The following is a 22,244-nucleotide window of genomic DNA, read 5'->3' as shown; positions in this document are numbered from 1 at the left end:
GCCTACGTCCTGGTGACCCTGTACTTGCTAACTTCCCACCTAGTCTCCCAACGAGCGTGCTCGCTTGTACTTCCTGCTGGCCTGGTTCCACGCCGTCATCCAGGAGCGCTTACGATACGCACCCCTGGGCTGGTCGAAGAAGTATGAGTTCGGGGAGTCTGACCTGCGCTCGGCCTGCGACACGGTGGACACGTGGCTGGACGACACAGCCAAGGCAAGCACGGGCCGCGCCGTGGGAGGGGCCCGTGAGGCCGCCGCCTCCGCCCCAGCCGTGACCTGCCTCTCCTCCCGCAGGGGAGACAGAACATCTCGCCAGACAAGATTCCCTGGTCCGCGCTCAAGACCCTGATGGCCCAGTCCATCTATGGCGGCCGGGTGGACAACGAGTTCGACCAGCGTCTGCTCAACACCTTCCTGGAGCGCCTGTTCACCACCCGGAGTTTCGACAGTGAGTTCAAGCTGGCCTGCAAGGTTGACGGGCACAAGGACATCCAGATGCCAGACGGCATCAGGTGCGTGCCCTCCCCACCACCACCACGGGGCAGGGCCCGGGGCACGGGCGCCTCCAGCCACGGTAACGTGTTAACCGGCTTGCTGCTGTTCCAGGCGAGAGGAGTTCGTGCAGTGGGTGGAGCTGCTGCCTGACACGCAGACGCCCTCCTGGCTGGGCCTGCCCAACAACGCCGAGAAGGTTCTCCTCACCACGCAGGGTGGGTACCCCCGCCCGCTGGCCGGCCGGGCACTCCTCCTCCAACCAGCCCCGGGGAGGCAGGGAAACCCTCGGCCCAGGCGGTGTGTGTTCTGCAGCCTCCGTTCTGGGTTACAGGCTCGGGAGCTAGTACATGGGGTCTGGAGATGGCACTTAGATTTCTGTTTTGGGTTCAGAAGTGATGTCGTCTTTCCTCCTGTTCAATTTCTTTTAAGTTCCTGGCATTAAGTGACGTCTCAGAATTGTTAGTCTTTTTCTAGAAGGTATTTTTATTAGAACTTAAGACTAGTCAAGAGATCATTTAATGCAGTGGTTCTCAAAGTGTGGTCCCTAGACCAACAGCCTCAGACGGACTGCAGCTTTAGAGATGCAGGTCCTCAGGCCCCACCCTTCCCCGGGCATCCGAACTAGGTGTGCTGGGACACTCAGGTGTGAGAACTGCTCTGACCCAGGCTTCTCTTTACTGGAGAAGACTGACGTGCCCGAAGCCACACAGCTGGGGAACAGCACAGGCCCTCGATTCAGCTCTGTAATGAGGACCCCTAGCTGTGGGGCCCGCCTCCAGCCTGAGGACCACCTTGACTCAAGCCTCTCGCTGTGGGGTCGAGGCAGTGGGCCCCACGGTGACCAGGAGGGAGGTCAGGCTGTCTGCGGTTGAGTCTCGATTTAGTTGGGACGCAGAGGAGGGTCTGAGGCGGGGGCCTGGGTGGGCGCCCTCCTGTGCGGAAGCGCGCTGAGAGCATGCAGGGTGCCGACTCCGGTGCCGCCTGCCGGGAGTAGCCTCGGGGTCCCCTCAGCACCGCAGCGAAGGTGTCTGAGCCCCAGTCTGACCTTAAAGCCGGAGCTCTGCAGAGAAGCTTGCCCCCAGGCCCGTGCAGGAGGGCCCTGGGCTAAGGGTGCCCAAGGTCGTGTGTCCTACCTGGAGGCCGTGAGGTTTGAGCCCCAGGGGCCTGGCCAGGGAACAGCTCAGCGCTGGACTCGGAGGGAGCGCTCTTTGGGGCCAGGACCCTGGGCACAGGCCGAGCCCGGGGCACTCAGGAGGCCACCTGCTCCCCGATGACAGTGGACACGTGAGTCTTGGAGCCATCTCTGGTGTCTGCGCACAGCCTCCCGTGCAGCCCCAGCGGTCGTGACTCCACCCGTGGTGTTGGGCCTTCTCCCCGGCCAGCCTGCCCTCGGTGCCGTAGGAACAGGTGCCCCCAGGGCACCTCACGGGGTGCAGTGCCCCCGGGTAGACGCGCAGGGAGGCCTCCGCGCTCAGCCTGTCCCCCCCGCGCCCCTGCCCCCGCCCAGGTGTGGACATGATCAGCAAGATGCTGAAGATGCAGATGCTGGAGGACGAGGACGACCTGGCCTACGCGGAGACGGAGAAGAAGGCGCGGCCTGACTCCTCGTCCGACGGGCGCCCCGCCTGGATGCGGACGCTGCACACCACCGCCTCCAACTGGCTGCACCTCATCCCGCAGACACTCAGCCACCTCAAGCGCACGGTGGAGAACATCAAGGTGGCGGCACCCCGCCTCGTGTCTGGGGGCTCGGGGCGGTCCTCCCGGGTGGGGCTGGGCCGGTCGAGGTGAGTGCTGTCTCAGGGCAGGTGTGCGCCTGGGCCAAGCCGGAGGGCTCGGCCTGGAACGCCTGAGAGTGGAGGTCAGTGACCCTCCGGGACACAGGGGTGCTTCCCCGCCTTCACAGGGTGGTCCGGAGCTGCTGTGGCCAAGCGCCCACAGCTTCACACTGGGTCTAGTTCAAGTCAAGTTCCGGCAATGCTACAAACCCAGGGCTCCCTGAGGCCGAGTTACTGCCGGTTTCCTTCCTCTTCTCCAATCCCCCTCCCCGCTCCACTCCAGCCTTCTGTCTCTTCCTACGACCGTAGGATCCTCTGTTCCGATTCTTCGAGAGAGAAGTGAAAATGGGTGCCAAGTTGCTCCAGGACGTGCGCCAGGACCTTGCTGACGTGGTGCAGGTGTGCGAGGGCAGGAAGAAGCAGACCAACTACCTCCGCACGCTCATCAACGAGCTGGTGAAAGGTGGGCAGCTGGGGGCTCCTGGGAGCTCCGGAGGGCAGCTCGGTGCCCACCCCAACCCCCCCGCTGGGCCCACACTTGCAGGACCTGGTTCCTGCTGCCTCACGGAGCATCTGCCAGGACCTTGCCTCACCTTCCGTGGTCCCGAGTTCTAGGACCGAGGGAGGGCAGGGCCGGGCCCCAGGCGTCTCACCTGGCCGCACCATCTGAGGGGGGGTGTCTGCAGCTGTGGTTTCTCGGGGCGGTCGTGCTCCCCCCTCACTCCCCCGGGGGTCACGCGCACTGGGTGTGGAGCAGGCGCGGGGGTGCAGCGGCCAAGGGAGGCCGCGGAGCCCACGCGGGGGGCCCGCCAGCGCTCGGCAGAGGGGCTGTGGGCGCTGACGCGGGCGGCCCTCCCTGTAGGGATCCTGCCCCGGAGCTGGTCGCACTACACGGTGCCCGCCGGCATGACCGTCATCCAGTGGGTCTCGGACTTCAGCGAGCGGGTCAAGCAGCTGCAGAGCATCTCTCAGGCGGCCGCCTCCGGGGGCGCCAAGGAGCTGAAGGTGCGGGCGGCTCTCCAAGGCCCCTGCGGGCCTGGGCGGGGTCCCTGGGTGGGGCCGGCCCTCACCCGCAGCTCTCTCCTCCAGAACATCCACGTGTGCCTGGGCGGCCTGTTCGTGCCCGAGGCCTACATCACCGCCACCCGGCAGTACGTGGCCCAGGCCAACAGCTGGTCCCTGGAGGAGCTCTGCCTGGAGGTGAACGTCACCACCTCCCAGAGTGCCACGCTGGACGCCTGCAGCTTCGGGGTCACCGGTGAGCAGGGGTGCTCCCGCCCAGCTTCCCTCAGGCCCCCCTGCCCCGTCCCCAGCCTGCGACTCAGCCACCGCCCCTTACGGGCTGCCCGCTAGTGGTGCCCGCATGGCCGTGCCTGGTTAGTGCCCCCAGGCCGTGCCCACGCAACAGAGCCCCCCCGGGCTCCTGACCGCCCCCCCCCACCCCCACAGGCCTGAAGCTCCAAGGGGCCACGTGCGGCAACAACAAGCTGTCGCTCTCCAGCGCCATCTCCACCGTCCTCCCCCTGACGCAGCTGCGCTGGGTCAAGCAGACAAACGCAGAGAGGAAGGCGAACGTGGTGAGCACCCCTCCCTACTCCGTGATCAGGCAACTCCGTGGGCGCCCCCTGGGCACTAGGGCTGTGTCCCCGCCGTGCCCCCCCCAGGGGGACTCGCATCGCTCCCTTCTCGGGTGGGCCCCCACCCCCGGGGCTGCCTCCCCTCGCACAACCAGCACCCCGCCTTCTCCCAGGTGACCCTGCCTGTCTACCTGAACTTCACCCGCGCCGACCTCATCTTCACGGTCGACTTCGAAATCGCCACCAAGGAGGACCCGCGCAGCTTCTACGAGCGCGGCGTGGCCGTCCTCTGCACCGAGTGAGGCTGCCTTTTCTAGTCCCCTTTGTGTAACAGTAATTAATATTTAACGTTTATTCATTATGAAAGCCTATGGAAGGTTCACTGTTTAAAGTATATGGACTTGTCAAGGGAACGTCGCTGGTGCGAGGCTGGAAGCTGCAGGATGTGGAAAGAAGCCGGACGGTTGGGAGGTGGAGCTGGGAGGGACCCAGGGCTGCGGTGCTGAGGGCCGAGGCGGGGCTTGTTTTATGAAATAAAACACTAAGCATGACTCGGCTCCGGCCTCTCGTCTCATCTCTGGCTCCGGGGGACACCCGGGAGCTCGCATGACTCCGGCAGCCTGGCTGGCCCGCCCCAGACCCGTGACGTGCACCTCCGGGGCCCAGCCATGGCCCCTCCGCAGGGAGCCCGCGGCCTCCGGGGTCTCCGTCCCCACGGTCCTGGGGTGCCAGGTGCGGCCTCCTGTGGAATGGGTTCCTGGTGCATCCGGAGCCTCGAGAGCTCCTGGTGGCTGGGTGACTGGCCGGGCATGGCACCAGCCCTGCAATAAAGACCTGCTCGTCCTGGTGGGAAGCAAGCTCGGCTCCAGAGGGACAGCCTGGGGCCCCACAGCACCCCCTATCTAACCTTGCCCCCCACCCCCAGACAGCGGACGGACCGTAGAGCCAGAGCTGCGCCCACCTGGCTCCAGGACGTGCCCTGTGGGGTCCCTTGGGGGGCTGAGCGCCATCCAGAGCTGTGTTTGACTGAAAATGGGGGCCCACTTTGAATGCTTTCCTCTAAGCCAACAAATACGGCTTTTGGTGGCTCAGACGGTAAAGCGTCTGTCTACAATGCGGGAGACCCGGGAAGATCCTCTGGAGAAGGAAATGGCAATCCACTCCAGTACTATTGCCTGGAAAATCCCATGGACAGAGGAGCCTGGTAGGCTACAGTCCATGGGGTCACAAAGAGTCGGACATGACTGAGAGACTTCACTTACTCACTCTCGTCACCCAGAGCGTTCAGCAGTGCCGCCGTCTCTCGCCCGGAAGCTGCTAACACCGAGGAGAGCCCCCAGAAAGCCTGACCCTCCCGTGCCCACCCCGTTTACAGTAGGTCCCGAGCACAGAGGCCCGTTGGTGCCGGGCAGGGATTCCCGGTGCAGGAGGAGGACCGCCGTCTTCAATGCCCCAGAGGCCTGGCTGGGGAGGAGGGGCCGCTGCAGCCGCCAGACCCTGGTGCCCGAGTGTCCTGGGGGTGGATGTAGGGCACCGCAGGCCCAGGACCGAGCTCCCCGCCGGGGGTCCATGTGGACCCCACCAGGAGTGCCTGGGACCCCTACTTGCTGCCTCCCAGCCTCACCCTGACGTGAGCTCAGTCTAGGGAGTCCAAGGGGACCCCACTTAGATCACTCCTCACCTGCCTTTGCGGGGTCAGGCTGGACAGTAGGCAGAGCTGGCAGAAAGGGGGCCCAGAGGGGACCTGGGGGAGGGCAGACAGCACCTCCTGGGCACCCCTGCCCACCCAGTGCCCTGGAGAAGCCTCGGGGGTCCACCCCGGCCAGGAGGGATGAGACCACGTGCCTCGCCTCAGTGGACTTCCCTTTATTGGAACCGTGTGTCCCTGGGCAGCAAACACAGCGAGGGTGACTGATCCTCCCTGCCAGGAAGGTCTTGAAAGGCTGCATGAAAAACAGGAAAGCACCTCCACACCCAGGTGTCACCCCACTGGGGCCCTGATCGCAAGACACCGCGCTCAGCAGACCCTGTCCCCGAGGGGAGACGCAACGGGAGAAGCGGGTGGGGCGGAGCAGAGGGAGGCATCCGAGGCCAGGGCCGGCCCCAGGGCTGCTGGGAGAATCCCTCCTTCGGCCTTGCCTCCACCCCAACTGAGCACCCACCACGTTCCAGCTGTTCTCAGCGACCCCGGGAGCCGATTCCTCGGCCGCGTGTGAGGAGCTCTGGGGGAATGAGTCACAGCCAGGACCGAGGTGGGCTAGAGGGCCACGGGCCCCAGCCTCTGAGTCAAGGTTTAAAAATACATACATATTTACTTAAGGGAATTCTCTGCGACTCAGGCTGGGGAGGTGGGGCCTTTCCTGAGCTGGAAACCATCTTAGCACAGTGGTGGGGCCCAGAGGCGTTATTTACAACATAAACGAGTAACACGCGCATCATCCGCAGACCATCAGCTCCTGAAACTTCATGATACATTTCCATTGTTTGAACAAGAAGACACAAAAGGAGCCACATGCTTCATGGAAGCTCTTTTGCTATGCTCATCAACGCTGTCCTCGCCTCTGAGGCCCTGGCCCATGTCACCTGTCGCCCCGCTCACCTGATCTAGGCCACACACTGCTTCTTTCGCTTACTCTTCTCCGGCTCTGCAAGTAAAAGTTCCAGTTTCCTCTTGGAGAGGGCAAGCTTGGGCCCCCTGTCCCTCTCAGTCCCGAGTCTAGGGGGCGGCCGTGACCCTCTGGCCCTGCCCTGGGGTCTGCCAGCCTCGGGGGATCCCCGGTCTTCCTCCATCATCCCCGAGTCCTCTGGGAGCCCAGGCAGCCGGGCCATCCGACCCCGCGCCTCCAGGCCACCGGCCTCCGCAGGTTGCATGTCCACGTCGCTGGCCTCCGGGGCTGCAGGGGCCCAGCCTGTGGCCGTCAGGACCAGGACTGGAAGGTTCGCCAAGAGGGGGTCTTCTAAGCTCACGTCCCCTGGACCCCTGGACTTGAGCGTGTGCAGAGGCCCATCACAGTTCGAAGCACCCAAGGAGCAGCCGTTGAAATGACAGGAGGTGTGACCACGGGTGTCTTCCCAGTCAGCGTCGTAAGGATCTAAAAGCTGATGACAGAAGGGTTTCTGAGCCGGCGAGCAGGGGAATCAAGGAGAACACACGCCTTACACGCATAAGTAATTTCTTCCGTCATGGACCTTGGCAAATTTTGCACGATCTGCCCTGCAAATAAATCTTCAAAAATGCCTTTGATAAGGGCTTCTCTGGGGGCTCAGTTGGTCAAGAATCCAATTGCCAAGGCAAGAGACATGGGTTTGATCCCTGGTCTGGGAAGATCCACACGTTGAGGAGCCGCAAAACCAGTGCGGAAGCCCCAGAGCCCTGCGGCCCAGGCTCTGCAACAGGAGAAGCCGCCGCAGTGAGAAGCCCACGCACCGCAACCAGAGTCGGCCCCGCTCCCCACACCTGGAGAGGGCGTGTGTGTGGCAACGAAGACCCAGCACAGGCCAAAACACGTTTTAAATTATTTTTTAAATGCATTTGATAAGGACTTCCCAGGTGGTCCAGTGGCTAAGACTCTATGCTTCCAATGCAGGGGGCCCAGGTTCAATCCCTGGTCGGGGAACTAGATCCCGTGTGCCACATAAGCGTTCACACACCACCATAAAGATCCCGCATGCCGCAGCTAAGACCAGGGCAGCCACATAACTAAATATTTTTTAATGCATTTGATAAATATCCCAGAGCCTCCTAAAAGCCCGAGGGTGCCCCACTGGGCGGGTGTCTCAGCCCGAGCCCCATCGTTTAAAGCCCCCCTTCCCGCGCTGGCAGCCCCTGCCCACCACCTCAGTCTGAACTCATTTTCCTGCTCTGACCCCGGTGAGGGCCTCGCTCGGGCCGCCCCAGGCCCCTGACCGGCCTGCACAAGCGGGCCGTGGAGCCTCGACAGCCCCCCAACACACAGGCCACCCAAGGCGCCGAAGGAGGTGGAAATGAGCCTCTAGAACAGTCACTGTGTCCAAGGTGCCCCGGGGGGTTCTTGAAGGCCGGCCACGGGCCCATCAGGGGCAGGCGACACCCCAGAGCAGCCAAACGCCTCCCCCAACCTCTACCACCACAGCCAACGGTGGCGGCAGAGCTTTCTGGACCCTCCACACCACCTAGGGACTGAAAGTTCCTGTTTCTTACTCTTTCTTTTACTCCTGCCCCGGGGCTCTGGCTGGAAAGGTCTCTAGAGAAAGCCCAGGTGCTCAAGACCAGGGACGACCCTTCCAGACAGGCTCCAGCTGTGAGGACCCGCAACCCACACAACTCGACCTGTGAGCACCTCCCTCCCCGCTGACCCGTGGCCTCTGCACAGAGGGACCCCAGGCCCCAGTCAGCAGGGGCCCCCCCGGGGCCCTTTCCCTTGGGTGGTGACAACCCCCAAGAAAGCTCACTTGGGTCTTTGGACAGCTGACATTCATTTACTCCAGAAGGAGAAATGAACGTAAACACCGTAATCTACTGGCAACCGTAACCATTGCAGGGCCAGAAACTGGGCAGAGTCGCTGGAATTCACAAAGCAGACACTCACTCTTGTGACCCCACCCCCAGCAGGGCAGTGAGTGTCCCTGGGTGTGGGGTTGGGGGTGCCGTGAGGGCCTCACGTTGCGATAAGCCCACAGAATCTGTCCTGGCAAACCAAGAAACGCCTGGCCAGGCCCTCCAGTCTCTGGTTTTGGGTAGACGGACTTAGCAGCACGCCCTGCTCTCCAGGGGCACCTGGCGTCGTAAACCACCAAGAGGCCAGGGTTACCTACACCTGCGTGATCCCTGAGAGTGAATTTAATTTGCCTGAGATTCATTCTGAGATTGACTAATTGCAAACCCATGGTCTCCTCAATCTATCTTCCAGGCAAACTACATGAAGCCTTTTGTTCTTACTTAAAAAACTGGAAAGAGGAGCGAACAATCAAGGTAATGTCACAGAGCTTTCTCTAAACTGTAGCCACGCTGCTGGGCAGGGCAGAGGTCACGGAGCAGGCCTGCGACCGCCTCCCGAGGAAGGTCTGCAATGCTGCCCTCGGCCTGGCCTCTGGGAACTTGGGCTTGGGGGCCCAACCGTCCCCAGAGACAGGAGCGGCTGCTGGCTGCCTTGTTCAGGGACGTACCTCTCTCCAGATGCCTTCAACAAAGTCCAGATGATTCTTCTTGTGACTGGCCTAGAAAAACAAGGGGTTTGGGTCAGCCTAAGAGGGAGGGTCCCAAAAAAAAAAAAAAAAAAGAGGGAGGGCGGACAGCAGATTCGTATTCAAGGGCAAGGATCCAGGGGCTCACTGCCCTGCCCACATTCGTGGACGGTAGCCGGCGGTGGGTGGTGACAAGGAGAGCCCGCTCCCAGGAAGCTGAGCACAGGCAGGGACCCCCCTTCAAGAGTGTGTTTGTAGGACTTAAGATGAAAACCTGGGCCACTCAAGAGGGGAAAGCAGAGCCAGGAATGTGGCCAGGACACAGGCTTGGCAGCCCACCATCGCCCGGGAAGCCCCGGGAAGGGCCTCCCAGCTACACAGCACCGGGCACCTGTGCTGGACCCAAAGCCAGAAGACGGTGGAAGGTTCTAGGTCATCCACACCAAACCCTCCCTTTGCAGACGCAGAAGCCAAGGCTCACACAGGGGCCAGGCCTTGCTCAGGGTCCCTGGGAAGAACCCAGGGCTGGCATCCCATATTCCAGAACCTTCCCCTCTAACACCAGGCTACCAGGAAAAGCAACTCTTGTTCTTCATCAAAAGACAGACTCTCAAAGGACAGGAATTTGAACATTGCTAGTTGGCAGGGAAAGAGAAAAAACCTGAGAAGGTGATGCCAAGAACCACAGAGAAGACTAATTCCAAGAAGGGGGTGGGGTCCTGGCAAGGGCTCCTGCTCTCTCCGGGGTGGGTCCGAGTCTGCCCTGGCCTCCAGCCCCCTCCGCCCTCCCCACCGCGTCCCTGCCTCGCCAAGAGGGGACGGGTACCTTGAGGCGATGGAGCCTGTTTCTCCGCCTCTTCTGGAAGCCAGCCCTGGTGCTGGCCGTGAATGCGGCCCGGATGCAGCTGCGATGGCCGTTCCGCAGACCAGCCATGGCTCGGGGGCCGGGGGTGGACCTTTCACTTAACTGCAGAGCATCGGGGACAAGGCACAGCTCAGTGGTTGCGAGGGGTGGGGGCGGGCTGACCACAGGGGCGTGGAGGGAACTTTCTGGGGCCCCGGAGCCGTTGGTCTCCACTGGGCTGATGCAGATGTCACAAGTCAGAACTCTTTGCCCAAAGGGGTGACTGTGAGTGATAGCTCAGCAGAACAAACCCAGGGAGTTTTCAGGTTTTTTAACTAAAAGGAAACCCACAGGCAGCTGGTGGCCTGGGAGGGCCGTGTGCAAACAGCACCTTGGTGAGGGGAAAGCCCCTTCGCACCCGGACACCCAGTCGTGTAGAAGCTCACGGGCAAGGACAAACGTCCTTGACACTGAACGTTCCAGGTTGGAGCAGGGAGGGGGTCACACACTCAGCCCCTGTGCCCTCCCCGCTTTGGTTTGTTCTTAACAGATGAGAAAAATAAGCCCCGATTGTGGACGGACTCGCCCAAGGTGACAAACCCGGAGAGCACGCCCTCCCGCCCCCTCCCCCAGAAGCACTAGGTCATCAAAAACATTTGACAGTTTTTTAAAAACCATGCAGCCCAAGAAGAACAGAGAAAACATCCACTGAAAACAAGACAGATGATGGCGCGACTTACTGAGACGAGAGACTACACACCTCTGTGCTGGTTCATGTCACTTGCTTCCCTCCAGAATCCCGGGGGTCGGCGCGCTGGGCCCTGCAGGAAACACCTCTGTTACAAACACACACCACCCGCCACCCATGTGCCCCGCATGGCCAACGCAGGGGCCCCACACCAGACTCCCGGGAATACCAGTTCTGAGGCAGAAGCAGGAAAAGCTACAAATCAGACCCTAAAGCACCATATGCATTAGCATTTTATTTATTTTTTTAAAGATGCTTACTTAAATTTATTTTTATCAGTTTATTTTTTGGCCATGCCACATGGCCTGTGGGATCTTGGTTCCCCAATCAGGGATCGAACTGGGCCCCCCTGCAACAGAAGTACAGACAGGGAAGCCCCTCATTGTTTTTTTATTTTTTGGCTGTGCTTGGTCTTCTTTGTTGCTACACGAGGGCTTTCTCTAGTTGTGACAAGCAGGGGTCACGCACGGGCTGCTCGCGGCGGCTTCTCGTTGCGGAGCTCGGGCTCTGGGGCACACAGGCTTCAGTAGCTGCAACACACGGGCTCAGCTGCCCCCTCGGCACGTGGAATCCTCCCAGACCAGGGATGGAACCTGTGTCCCCTGCCCTGGCAGGCAGATTCCTAACCTCTGTGCTACCAGGAAGGAAGTCCCTGCATTCGCATTTTAAAGGCTAGAAAGGCTCCCGGTAAAATCCAAAAATCCCTTTTTTCTTTTTCATATTAAGTCCAGAAATTCGGATATCATTAGTTGTCCCCCAAAGTCATTTTTCTGTCCCAGGATCCCACCCAGGACACCCTATCACATTTAGTTAATGTCTCCTGAGCCTCCTCTTGGCCGTGAGTGTCTCGGACGCTCCTGCCGTTGATGACCCTGACTGTCCTGGTGGGCTGTCCCTCAGCTGGGATCTGCCCCTGCTCTCCCATGCACACATGGGGTCCTGGGAGCGGGAGGACCACCTGACGTGAGGCGCCTTCTCCTGTTGAGGGCGTCACGGGAGGCGCCGTCACCCTGGCCTGTCCCATCGCTGGGCTGAGGCCGTGCCCCGCAGGCTTCCCCCGGACAGGGACCTGGTCTCACCGCCCCCTCCGTCCTGCCCTCTTTGGAAAGAGGGCCCTCTGTGGAGCACCCGCTCACTCTCGGAGGGTTAGGCCGGTGCCCTCGGAGGGAAGCAGCTGCCTAAATTTCTCAGCTGGGGTGGTTTTTCTCCCACCTGTTGATTTGTTCATTGTTTGGCATCACCCACTCAATGGACACGAGTCTGAGCAAAACTGCAGGAGATGGTGAAGGACAGGGAAGTTCTGCGTGCTGCCGTCCATGGGGTCGCAAAGAGTCGGACACGACTGAGGGACTGAACAACAACGATTGATTTGTTCAATCATTGATTCATATCAGCATGCACTCATTTAATTCTATATTTGTTGTCCTTCAGTTGCGTCCAGCTCTTGGCAACCCCACAGACCTCATCAGGCCCAGCTTCTCCGTCCTTCACCATCTCCCAGAGTTTGCTCAAACTCGTGTCCATTGAGTCGGTGATGCCATCCAACCATCTCATCCTCTGTCGTCCCCTTCTCCACCTGCCCTCAATCTTTCCCAGCATCAGGGTCTTTTCCAGTGAGTCAGCTATTCGAATCAGGTGGCTAAAGTATTGGAGCCTCAGCTTCAGCATCAGTCCTTCCAGTGAATATTCACGGTTGATTTCCTTTAGGACTAAGTGGTTTCATCTCCTCACTATCCAAGGGACTCTCAAGAGGATTGAGACTTTGTACTTCAGTCAGTCAGTTCAGTTGCTCATGTGTGTCCGACTCTTTGCAACCCCATGGACTGCAGCACGCCAGGCTTCCCTGTCCATCACCAACTCCTGGAGCTTGCTCAAACTCATGTCCATCGAGTCAGTGATGCCATCCAACCATCTCATCCTCTGTCGTCCCCTTCTCCTCCCACCTTCAATCTTTCCCAGCATCTATACTTGGGTTGTAATAAAGACTACATCATTTATTTTGTCCTGACTTTGGCTGGAACTTTAGTTGGCTCCTGTGTCCCTCTAACAGGACCAACCCAAATTAATTTTGATTTCCAAGAGAATACACGCTGTGAGTTAGTTAGGACTCTCTATGGGCTTCCCAGGTGGCACTGGGGGGTAAAGAACCTGCCTGTCAATGAAGGAGACATAAGAGATGTGAGTTCGATCCCTGAGTTGGGAAGATCCCCTGGAGAAGGAGAGGGAAACCCACTCCAGTATCCTTGTCTGGAGAATCTCACGGACAGAGGAGCCTGGCGGGCTACAGTCCAGAGGTCAGAAAGAGTTAGACGAGCTCTCTAGGCCAAAGTGAAACAGGAGGGAGGGGGCAGAGCACAACCTTTGGAAGAGTGACATTGTCTGAGGGCTTAACGGAAGCTGATAAGAGTCAAAGAGAGTCAAAGAGAGTCAAGACAGCAGACGATTCAACAACCTTGATCCTTAGTGCGCGCTCAAGCTAGACGGCACACCCAGAGATGCCAGGACCGTTCCAGCGCAGACCATCAAAGGCCAAAAAGTGGGCGGTGGCCCAGTTCCTGGAAATCTCTGCCCCCTCCCCAGAATGGTTGGAATGATCCTCCTCACATAGTAGCTGCTCCTACTGGCTGGGCTCTGTTCCCCTACACAGACACACACACACACACTATATGTCACCACACGCACACACACACACACTATATGTCACCAGGGGGATATCCTAAGGGGATGTCCAGGACCCCACGGTCTCAGGGCCAGCGCCCCACTCGCTGGCCCAGCAGCTTCTCCAGCAGAGCAAAGATACAAATTCCCAACGCCCCAGGATTCTCCCCTCCCCCTCCCCCTCCCCGCACACCCTCACAGGTTACACTAAAAAGCCCTTATCATGCAGATCTACTGGAGAATTCTTTGAAACCAAACCTATTATTATTGAAGCCACAGGGTTACACAGACCCTGCAGTCCTTCCTGGCCACTCGTTCTAGACCCTTCTTCTGGAGAATTCTTTGAAACCAAACCTATTATTATTGAAGCCACAGGGTTACACAGACCCTGCAGTCCTTCCTGGCCACTCCTTCTGGATCCTTCTTCCGAGTCAAGGTCAAAGTGGGCCTCTGGCAGGCCCCAGCCCCACTCCCCACCCCGCCCTCCCTGCTCTGCCCGGAAGGGGGCTCTGCCCCAGGATCCCAGGCCCATTGCAGCCACCGAGCAGCTCTCCTTGAGCCTCTCTGCAGCCACCCTCCCCTCTTCCTGCCCCAACAGTTCGGTGCCTCTGCCGAGAGACCACAACCTAACCCAGCTGACAACTCCGGGTGGCCCCCCTCCGGGAGATGTTCAAGGGCTTTCTCTCCAGACACTTCCGAGGAAGAGTTAGAAGTGACCCTCTGTCCTGAGAGCCAGCCACACAATTGCCAATGCAAGTGCTGTGAGTCCCTGCCCACCCAACATCTGCCCGCTACACACACCTGTGTCTGCACATGGTTACATGCACACAGACACACACCCCTGCACACACACACACACACACCTGTGCTCACACACATAGGCCGCACCCACAGGCCACTCCCCGCACCATCCATCGCCAGCACCACTCCTCCGGGCCCCACCGCCCACCTGCTCTAGGGTCCCTAATAGGTTCTTCCATATTGACTCAGCCAAGATCAAATAGCTGATCTTTCCCCAGACTGGCCCCACTGGGGTCCTCCTAGCTCGGTGAAGCTACAACCTTCCCATCATATGACGACCCCTTTCTCCCAAGCCCCACATTCAGTGACCAACCACACAGATTGTGCTTCCCATGAGCCCAGAATTCAGCCACTGCCCCCCTTCCCTGACCCAGTCATTCTCTGCATCTCCTCACTGGCCTACCCAACCCCCAAGCCCCTCCGGGCCCCTCACCACCACCCCCACCCCACCCCTCACCTAGCCCTGCCCAGTCCTCAGCCCAGAGCAATGCCCTGCTACAGAGGAAGGCCAAGCCCTGCCCCTGCACCCAGCCCTCCCCCAGCTCTCCTGTAGCGCCCACCGGGTCCCTCCCACCCCCAGGGCTCAGCCTCCTAACCCTAACCTGCACCTGGCGGGCCCCTCCCTTCTATCCTGTCTTATTCAGTCACTCAGTCATGCCCCACTCTTTGCGACTGCAGTATGACAAGCTTCCCTGTCCTTCACCATCTCCCGTGTTATTCAGGTGCTAAGTCCTGTCCGACCCCTTGGATGGCAGCACACCAGGCTCCTCTGTCCTCTATTATCCCCCAGACTTTTCTCAGACTCATGTCCATTGAGTTGGTGATGCTATCTAACCATCTCATCCTCTGTTGCCCTCTTCCCTTTCTGCCCTCAATCTTTCCCAGCATGAAGGTTTTCCCCAGTGAGTCAACTCTTCCCATCGGGGGGCCAAAGTACTGGAGCTTCAGCTTCAGCATCCATCCTTCCAGTGAATATTCAGAGTTAATTTCCTTTAGGATGGAGTGGTTGGATCTCCTTGCTTCCAAGGGGCTCTCAAGAGTCTCCTGCAGTTCCAAAGCATCAGTTCTTGATAGAGACGCCTCACCTCCTGTGTGTTAATCTTCCCCGCCTTCACTGTCGGTTCTCTGGCTCACACACAGGCTGCGCGTCTCCTGGTCCTCATCTCTAACCTTCTCTGTACCCTCCTTGCCTGTCTCCAGGCTCTGCAGTCCCTCCAACCAGCTCACACTCGCCCGGGCTTTTTGCTGCTGTGTCCCCCAAGCCTGGCCAGTGCTCAGCGAGTGTTCCCGGGGTAAACCACACCTGTATGCTTCACAGAGGCCTCTCACCTAGGGTGTCCCAAACCAAAGGCTCTCCCTCCAAGACATGCCCCTCCTTTCCCGTCTCCACTGAACCTACAGGGGCTCCACCATCTTCCTGGACCCCTAAGCCAGGAACCAAAAAGATTCTCCTGGAAGCTGAAGAGTTGCTGGGCCTGGGACCAGACTTCCTGGGCCCCAAACCCAGGCCTGCTACCAGTCTGGCTGCAGGACTTCAGATGTCTGAAGGAGCTGCTCCTTGGGGCCCTGGCAGCCCAGTGCTTAGGGCTTGGCACCAGCGCTGCCAGGGCCCAGCTTCGATCCTTGGTTGGGGAACCAAGGTCGCACAAACCACATAGCAGGCCAATAAAAAACAGAGTTGCCTCTCCCAACTCACATACAAAACACAAACAGACCCAGAGACTCAGAAGATACAGAAAGCAAACTGTGGTTACCAAAGGGGAAGAGGGGGGGACACATGAGGAGTTTTGGATGTAACAAATATTGTTGCTGTTCAGTCGTGTCCCCTTTGCGATCCCATAGACTGCAGCACACCGGGCCTCCCTGTCCATCACCCTCTCCCCGGAGCGTGTGCAAACTCATGTCCGTCACGTCAGTGATGCCATCCAACCATCTCATCCTCTGTCGTCCCCTTCTCCTCCCACCTTCAATCTTTCCCAGCATCAGGGTGTTTTCCAAGGAGTCAGTTCTTCGAATCAGGTGGTCAAAGTATTGGAGTTTCAGCTTCAGTAACCATCCTTCCAATGAATATTCAGGACTGATTTCTTTTAGGACTGGTTTGATCTCCTTGCAGATGAAGGGACTCTCAAGAGTCTTCAACACCACAGTTCAAAAGCATCTATTCTTCGGTGCTCAGCTTTCTTCACAGTCCAACTCTCACATCCATACATGACCACTGGAAAAACCATAGCTTTGACTAGACGGACCTTTGTTGGCAAAGTAATATCTCTGCTTTTTAATATGCTGTCTAGGTTGGTCATAGCTTTTCTTCCAAGGAGCAAGCGTCTTTTAATTTCATGGCTGCAGTCACCGTCTGCAGTGATTTTGGAGCCCAAGAAACTAAAATTTGTCACTGCTTCCACTTTTTCCCCTTATATTTGCCATGGAGTGACGGGACTGGATGCCATGATCTTAGTTTTCTGAATGTTGAGTTTCAAGTTGGCTTTTTCACTCTCCTCTTTCACCCTCATAAAGAGGCTCTTTAGTTCTTCTTCACTTTCTGTCATTAGAGTGGTATCATCTGCATATCTAAGGTTGTTGATATTTCTCCTGGAAATCTTCTTTCCAGTTTGTGATTCACCCAGCCTGGCATTTCACATGATGTACTCTGCATATAAGTTATATAAGCAAGGTGACAACATACAGCCTTTACATACTCCTTTCCCAACTTGGAACCAGTCTGCTGTTCCATATCCAGTTCTGTTTCTTCTTGATCTACATACAGGTTTCTCAGGAGGCAGGTAAGGCGGTCTGGTATTCCCATCTCTTGAAGAATTTTCCATAGTTTGCTGTGATCCACACAGTCAAAGGCTTTGACATAGTCAATGAAGCAGAAGTAGATGTTTTTCAAGATGGTAGGAGGGGCAAAATCGTGTTTAGAATCAAACTTCATACCCACCAGAGACACTTAGAGGCCGAAAGCAAAACCCTTGTGTGCGCCGGACCCAGGGACAGGAGCAGTGACCCCACAAGAGACTGAGCCAGACCTGCCTGTGAGTGTCTGGGCGCCTCCTGTGGAGGCACAGGTTGGCAGCGGTCTGCCGCGGGGGCAGGGGCTCTGGCTGCAGCACCCCTGGGACGCATGGTGTGTCGCATGAGTCCTCTCAGAGGAGGAGGTCGCCATTAGCCCCACCATAGAGCCGCAGGGCAGACCACCCACAAATGGGAGATTAATTATGCCAAAGAAGTTCTTGCACTTTTGCAAGCTCTAGGGCCGACAACAGGTTTCCCAACCTGGAGATCCAGCAAAGGGGCTGAGAACCCCCAAGAAATATAAGATAGGCCTTCATGTTCAGTCACTTCAGTCCTGTCCGACTCTTTACAACCTCAGGGACTGTAGCCTGCCAGACTCCTCTGTCCGTGGGGATTCTCCAGGCAAGAATACTGGAGTGGGTTGCCATGCCCTCCTCCAGGGGCTCTTCCCAGCCCAGGGATTGAACCCAGGTTTCTTATGTCTCCTGCATTGGCAGGCAGGTTCTTTACCACTAGCACCACCTGCAAAGCCCATAAATCAACTATACTTCAATTTTAAAGAAAATGCCTGCTGATATGTCCCTTGTGGTCCAGTGGTAAAGAATCTGAATGCCAATGTGGGGGACACGTGTTCAATGCAGGGGACACATGGGAAATACGATCCCACATGCCTCGGAGCAACTAAGCCATCATGCCATAACGACTAAAGCCCGCGTGCACCGGAGCCTCTGCTCCACAAGTCACCCATGGCAATGAGTGCCCACGGGCCACAACTCAAGAGCAGCCCCTGCTCAGCAAAACTAGAGAAAACCCATGCGAAGCAATGAAGCCCCAGCACAGACATAATTTTTTAAATGCCTGTTAACAAGGCAGAAAGAGGGAAAGGGGGCCTTCCCAAACAGTCCAAAGAGACTGGAGTGGCCTCCTCTCTGCAGCCCAGGTTAGCTGGCTCCCTTCTCCTCCCTGCCTGGACCTGCCCTGGCCCCCTACGCTGGGAGGAGCGCCCTGGGGAACAGGCCAGCCTCCGAACTGGAGCCCCTGTGAAGGTTCCTACCTGGAGTCCAGGAGCAACCAGGAGCAGAGGCTGCAGAGAGAAGGCGGAGGCGAAGTCCAGAGGGCCGGCTTCTGAGAGCAGAGGAGTTGGGAGGGAGCGATGCTGGTCTGAAGAAGAGAACAGAGAGGCAAAGTGGTCCTTGGCCAAAGAGGAGCTCAGCAAGTCTACTCTCAAGATCCGCCAAGAAGGGGAGAAGACATCGTGACCCTCCTCGCCCCCAGCAGGGGGCCCCACGGATGAGGCACGCTGGGAATGAAGGGGTCTGGGAGGCAGAACAGGGCATCTCTAACTTGGCCTCCGTGCTTTACTCAATTTCGCGTTTCTGCTTGAAAGGAAAAACACACTCAAAAAGCTCTCCCTTAACAATATTCAAAAACTAACCAGCAGTTCAAAGCAGGCATCTTTTCCTTGCAATAAAATTTGCCCTGAAAGATTTCCCAAGCTCCTCTTCCCCCTAAAGTGGTTTCTAAGGCATCATGGAAACAGTCTGTCGTTCCACAGGGTGCTGGGTCTTTATGTCTCTGCCCACGTGAAACCAAGATCTGGGTCAAGCTTTGAATATCTGAGCACCTTTCCTGGACTGGGAACCTGAGAGAGCAAGAAGTCTTTGAAGGTCAAATTTCCAAAGATAAACTCCTGCACACACACACACACACACACACACAGACAAGAAACAATCCTGGATGTGTACATCTTCCAAGGACACCTTCACAAGCTCAGCTCCCATCCACTGCACCAGAGCAGGTGCTCAGGAAATACTATTGAAGTGTAATAAGCTAACGGGAGGCCAGAAGGCGGAACATTATCCCCTGTACCTCCTGGAACCCTCGGGGACTTCCCTGGCAGTCCACTGGTTCAGACTCCTCGCTTCCACTACAGGAGGCATGGGTTTGATCCCATGGCTTAAAAGAAAAGAAAGGAAAAATGCACACTCCGAAGAATTACGTTCTGCCTAGTATATTAGGTCAGGTTCTTGGGAAGAGGCAGGGACAGTAAGACCTGTATTTTCATGCACAAACTACAGGGAAGGTTTCTTCTGTTTTTTTCCCTCTAGTGTTAACTGTTTAAATACATATTTATTTATTTATTTATTTATGGGTGTGCTGGGTCTTCATTGCTGCTCAGGCTTTTCTCTAGTTGCAGCGAGCAGAGGCTGCTCTCTAGCTGCGGTACACGGGCTTCTCATTGAACTGGCTTCTCTTGTGAAGCGGGTTCTAGGGTGTTCGGGCTTCGGTAGTTGCAGCTTCCGGACTCTAGAGCAAAGGCCCAGTAGTTGTAGCTCAGGGGCTCAGTTGTTTAGCAGCATGTGGAATCTTCCCAGAGCAGGGACTGAACCTGTGTCTCCTGCATTGACAGGCGGGTTCTTTACCACTGGGCCACCAGGGAAGCCCTCCAGCTTTAACTTTTAAGATGAACCCCGCTTCATACCATACTTGGTATTATTTTGACCAGACATTTTTGGGTACAATTATTCTGAGATATAGTTTTTAAAAATGACAGTGGGTTTTTTTTTTTCATTTTGCAATCTCCTGTCTGAAAAACAGATCAAAACTTACAACTCCACTTCAAGACAATGTTGACCAAGCTGTAAAGGGAGATGCAGTTTCAGAGGCGGCCACATCTCATGGTAACTTGTGTGTGTAGGTCGGCCTCTCCAGAGCTCCCAGGCTCCTCTCAGAATCCATCAAGGTCACCCAGTTCTGCACCCAAAATAAAAGAATTCCCGTTCAGGCTGAAGGAACCCACAGAAAAGCCAGAGACCATCTGAGGTTTTCTTATTATAAATCAGTTTGTCTGGGGAAAACTACAGGTTAGAATAATATTTTATTTATTAAATAAATGCAGTTTTACATGCAGACATTAATTTTGTTGTTGTTTAGTCACTAAGTCATGTTGTATAGTCAGTCTTGGCGAACCCCATGGATTGTAGCCCGCCAGGCTCCTCTATTCATGGGACTTCCCAGGCAAGAGTACTACAGTGGGTTGCCATTTCTTCCTCCATCAGACTTTCCTAACCCCGGGATGGAACCCAGGTCTCCTGCTTCAGGTAAATTCCTGAATTCTTAGAATTCTCCTGTGGGTTTGGGGCAGGGGAATCTCCAGGCTGCTAGAGGTCCCAGGAAGGAGTGGGGTCAGCCCAAGGTTGCCCTCCCACTCGCACCTGCTCAGAGCTGGCCCAGGCCGCCCCACCTTGGCAAGGAGCTGCCGGTGCCCCTTCACAACCCCTCACTCCACGCCTGAGGAGGTGGCAGTGCCTCAGCCCGCACCAGCCCTGGGCAGGGGGGCTGGGGGAGGACAGAACAGCTCAGTTGGAAAAGGATCCGCCTTCAAGGCAGGAGACCCGGGTTCAATTCCTGGGTCCGGAAGATCCGCTGAAGAAGGGAAAGGCTACCCACTCCAGTATTCTTGGGCTTCCCTTGTGGCTTGGCTGGTAAAGAATCCACCCGCAATGCGGGAGACCTGGGTCCGATCCCTGGGTCGGGAAGATCCCCTGGAGAAGGGAAAGGCCACCCACTCCAGTATTCTGGCCTGGAGAATTCCATGGACTACAGTCCATGGGATCCCTACTCCATGGGATCACAAAGAGTGGGACATGAGCGACTTTCACATTGCTTCACTTCAACAGATATTTCTCCTTAAGGGGGAAAGAAAGGGGCTCTCTCCGAGGCAGGGACCCCAGTCCCGGGGAGGAGGAACCATCCTCCCTCCTCATACCCGAGATGCGCCCAAAGTGCTGGCTGGGCAGGGTGAGGAGCCGCCCACTCTCACTGTGGGGTTTCTTCAGGCCCCGGAGTCAGGGGACCCCACCACCAGGGGAAGGTCTCTTCACTCCCACCAGGCAGGGCCCACCTCCTCCCCGGGGCTGGTGGTCCTCCCCTCACGGGGCAGGGAGCCCACGTAGGGCCTGAGCTCTGCTGTCTCGGGCCCCTCCTGGCCGCTGGGGCCTCTTGAGGCCCCGCCGCGACCTAACGAGGCTGGCGCGGCTTTAATGGCCCCCCTGCGCGGGCGGCAGGTGCGGGGAAAGGCGCCCCGTGCGGGGCGGGAGCGCCTGGAGGCGCCTGTGGCCGCCCACCTGCGCCCACCTGCACACCTGCGCCCACCTGCCCGAGATCCGCAGCGTCCCGTGCGGCCTCCAGGAGCAGCGAGGAACTGGCTCTTAAGAGTGACTCCGAGGGGGCGGGTTGTTTACTCAAGTCGGGGCCGGGGGGACCCTTGCTCAGGCGAGGCCGGGGCCGGGGTGCTGTTTATTCAGAGCAGCTGGGGTCGCAGGGCACAGCACTGTCACTGAAGGCCTACCTTCTGAATGGCAGGTCCATTTTGTTCCCAGTGTGACCATCCACTGGGTCGAGAAGGAAGGTCTTGCGGCCCGACCGGTGTGACGTCACAGGCATCTCCATGACAACGCATCCTGCGGCTCTCCACCCGCCCGCGCCCCCAGCGCTCCGGCGGTTCGACCTCGCGGCCCCTTTGCGAAGCTCGTGTGAACCCGCTGCGCTAGGCTCCCCCATCCCGGCTACACTCGCGGACACAATGTTGCCGCAAAACCTTGAGTGACTCCCCGGTGCTAGGGGATGACCCTCAAACCGTAACCCCACGTTCCCTGCCGGCGGCATCCAGACCTAAAAACCGCGCCTGCCCCCACCTCTCCTTCCAGATGCGGGAACTTACCGAGATCCCTCCCTCCCAACCGCCCAGGGCTCTGACTTCTGCTGGAAAGGCTTCCCTCTCCTTGCCGACGCCTGACTTTTTATCCTCTTCCTCTTAGTTTGGTACCTCCTCCAGGAAACCTTCCTTGACCTAAAAGTCTTGGTTAAGAGCCATTTCTCTGCACTCTCACCCACAGCAAGCCAGACCAGCCTGTATGGAAGCTGCCTACTGATTTCTACCTGGTTCACTAGACTGGAGCCAAGGAACTTTCAGTCTTAAGCACCCCCATGTGCTCATTGTTCAGTTGCTAAGTCCTGTCCGACTTTCTGACCGCATGGAGTGCAGCACACACCAGGTTTCCCTGGCCTTCGCTATCTGCCATTAGAGTGGTATCATCTGCATATCTGAAGTTGTTGATATTTCTCCTGGAAATTTTGATTCCAGCTTGTGATTCATCCGCCCTGGC

The 22,244-nt window shown here is 57.7% G+C and overlaps 1 protein-coding gene and 1 non-coding gene across 5 annotated transcripts in view; one reads left to right on the top strand and one right to left on the bottom strand.

Moving 5' to 3' along the window:
* DYNC1H1 (dynein cytoplasmic 1 heavy chain 1) overlaps positions 1-4,406 on the top strand; it is a 61,457-nt gene extending 57,051 nt beyond the window's left edge. Inside the window, exons 70-78 of the mRNA XM_025270957.3 lie at positions 44-214; positions 295-512; positions 607-710; positions 2,003-2,214; positions 2,583-2,736; positions 3,136-3,278; positions 3,363-3,531; positions 3,723-3,850; positions 4,024-4,406. Of these exons, the coding sequence (XP_025126742.3) occupies positions 44-214; positions 295-512; positions 607-710; positions 2,003-2,214; positions 2,583-2,736; positions 3,136-3,278; positions 3,363-3,531; positions 3,723-3,850; positions 4,024-4,152 (1,428 nt within the window). The 3' untranslated portion in view covers positions 4,153-4,406. The remainder of the gene's footprint in view (positions 1-43; positions 215-294; positions 513-606; positions 711-2,002; positions 2,215-2,582; positions 2,737-3,135; positions 3,279-3,362; positions 3,532-3,722; positions 3,851-4,023) is intronic.
* A 1,879-nt stretch (positions 4,407-6,285) lies between these two features.
* On the bottom strand, positions 6,286-21,816 carry LOC102410605. Of its 4 annotated transcripts, none has more exons than XR_006546862.2 (7): positions 21,800-21,816; positions 19,687-19,830; positions 18,131-18,237; positions 10,618-10,678; positions 9,840-9,980; positions 8,996-9,046; positions 6,286-6,949 (listed from the first exon to the last, which is right to left on the bottom strand). It is a non-coding gene; the product is annotated as an uncharacterized LOC102410605 (transcript). The 4 variants fall into 4 exon arrangements; XR_006546860.2 differs by lacking the exon at positions 21,800-21,816 and adding an exon at positions 21,428-21,721; XR_003105091.3 differs by lacking the exon at positions 21,800-21,816 and adding an exon at positions 21,232-21,254.
* Between the last annotated feature and the right edge of the window lie 428 nt (positions 21,817-22,244).

This window comes from Bubalus bubalis, chromosome 20 (genome assembly GCF_019923935.1).
Source record: "Bubalus bubalis isolate 160015118507 breed Murrah chromosome 20, NDDB_SH_1, whole genome shotgun sequence".
NCBI lineage: Eukaryota > Metazoa > Chordata > Mammalia > Artiodactyla > Bovidae > Bubalus > Bubalus bubalis.
Note: the sequence above shows the minus strand (reverse complement) of the source record. Positions and strands in the feature narration are given on the sequence as shown.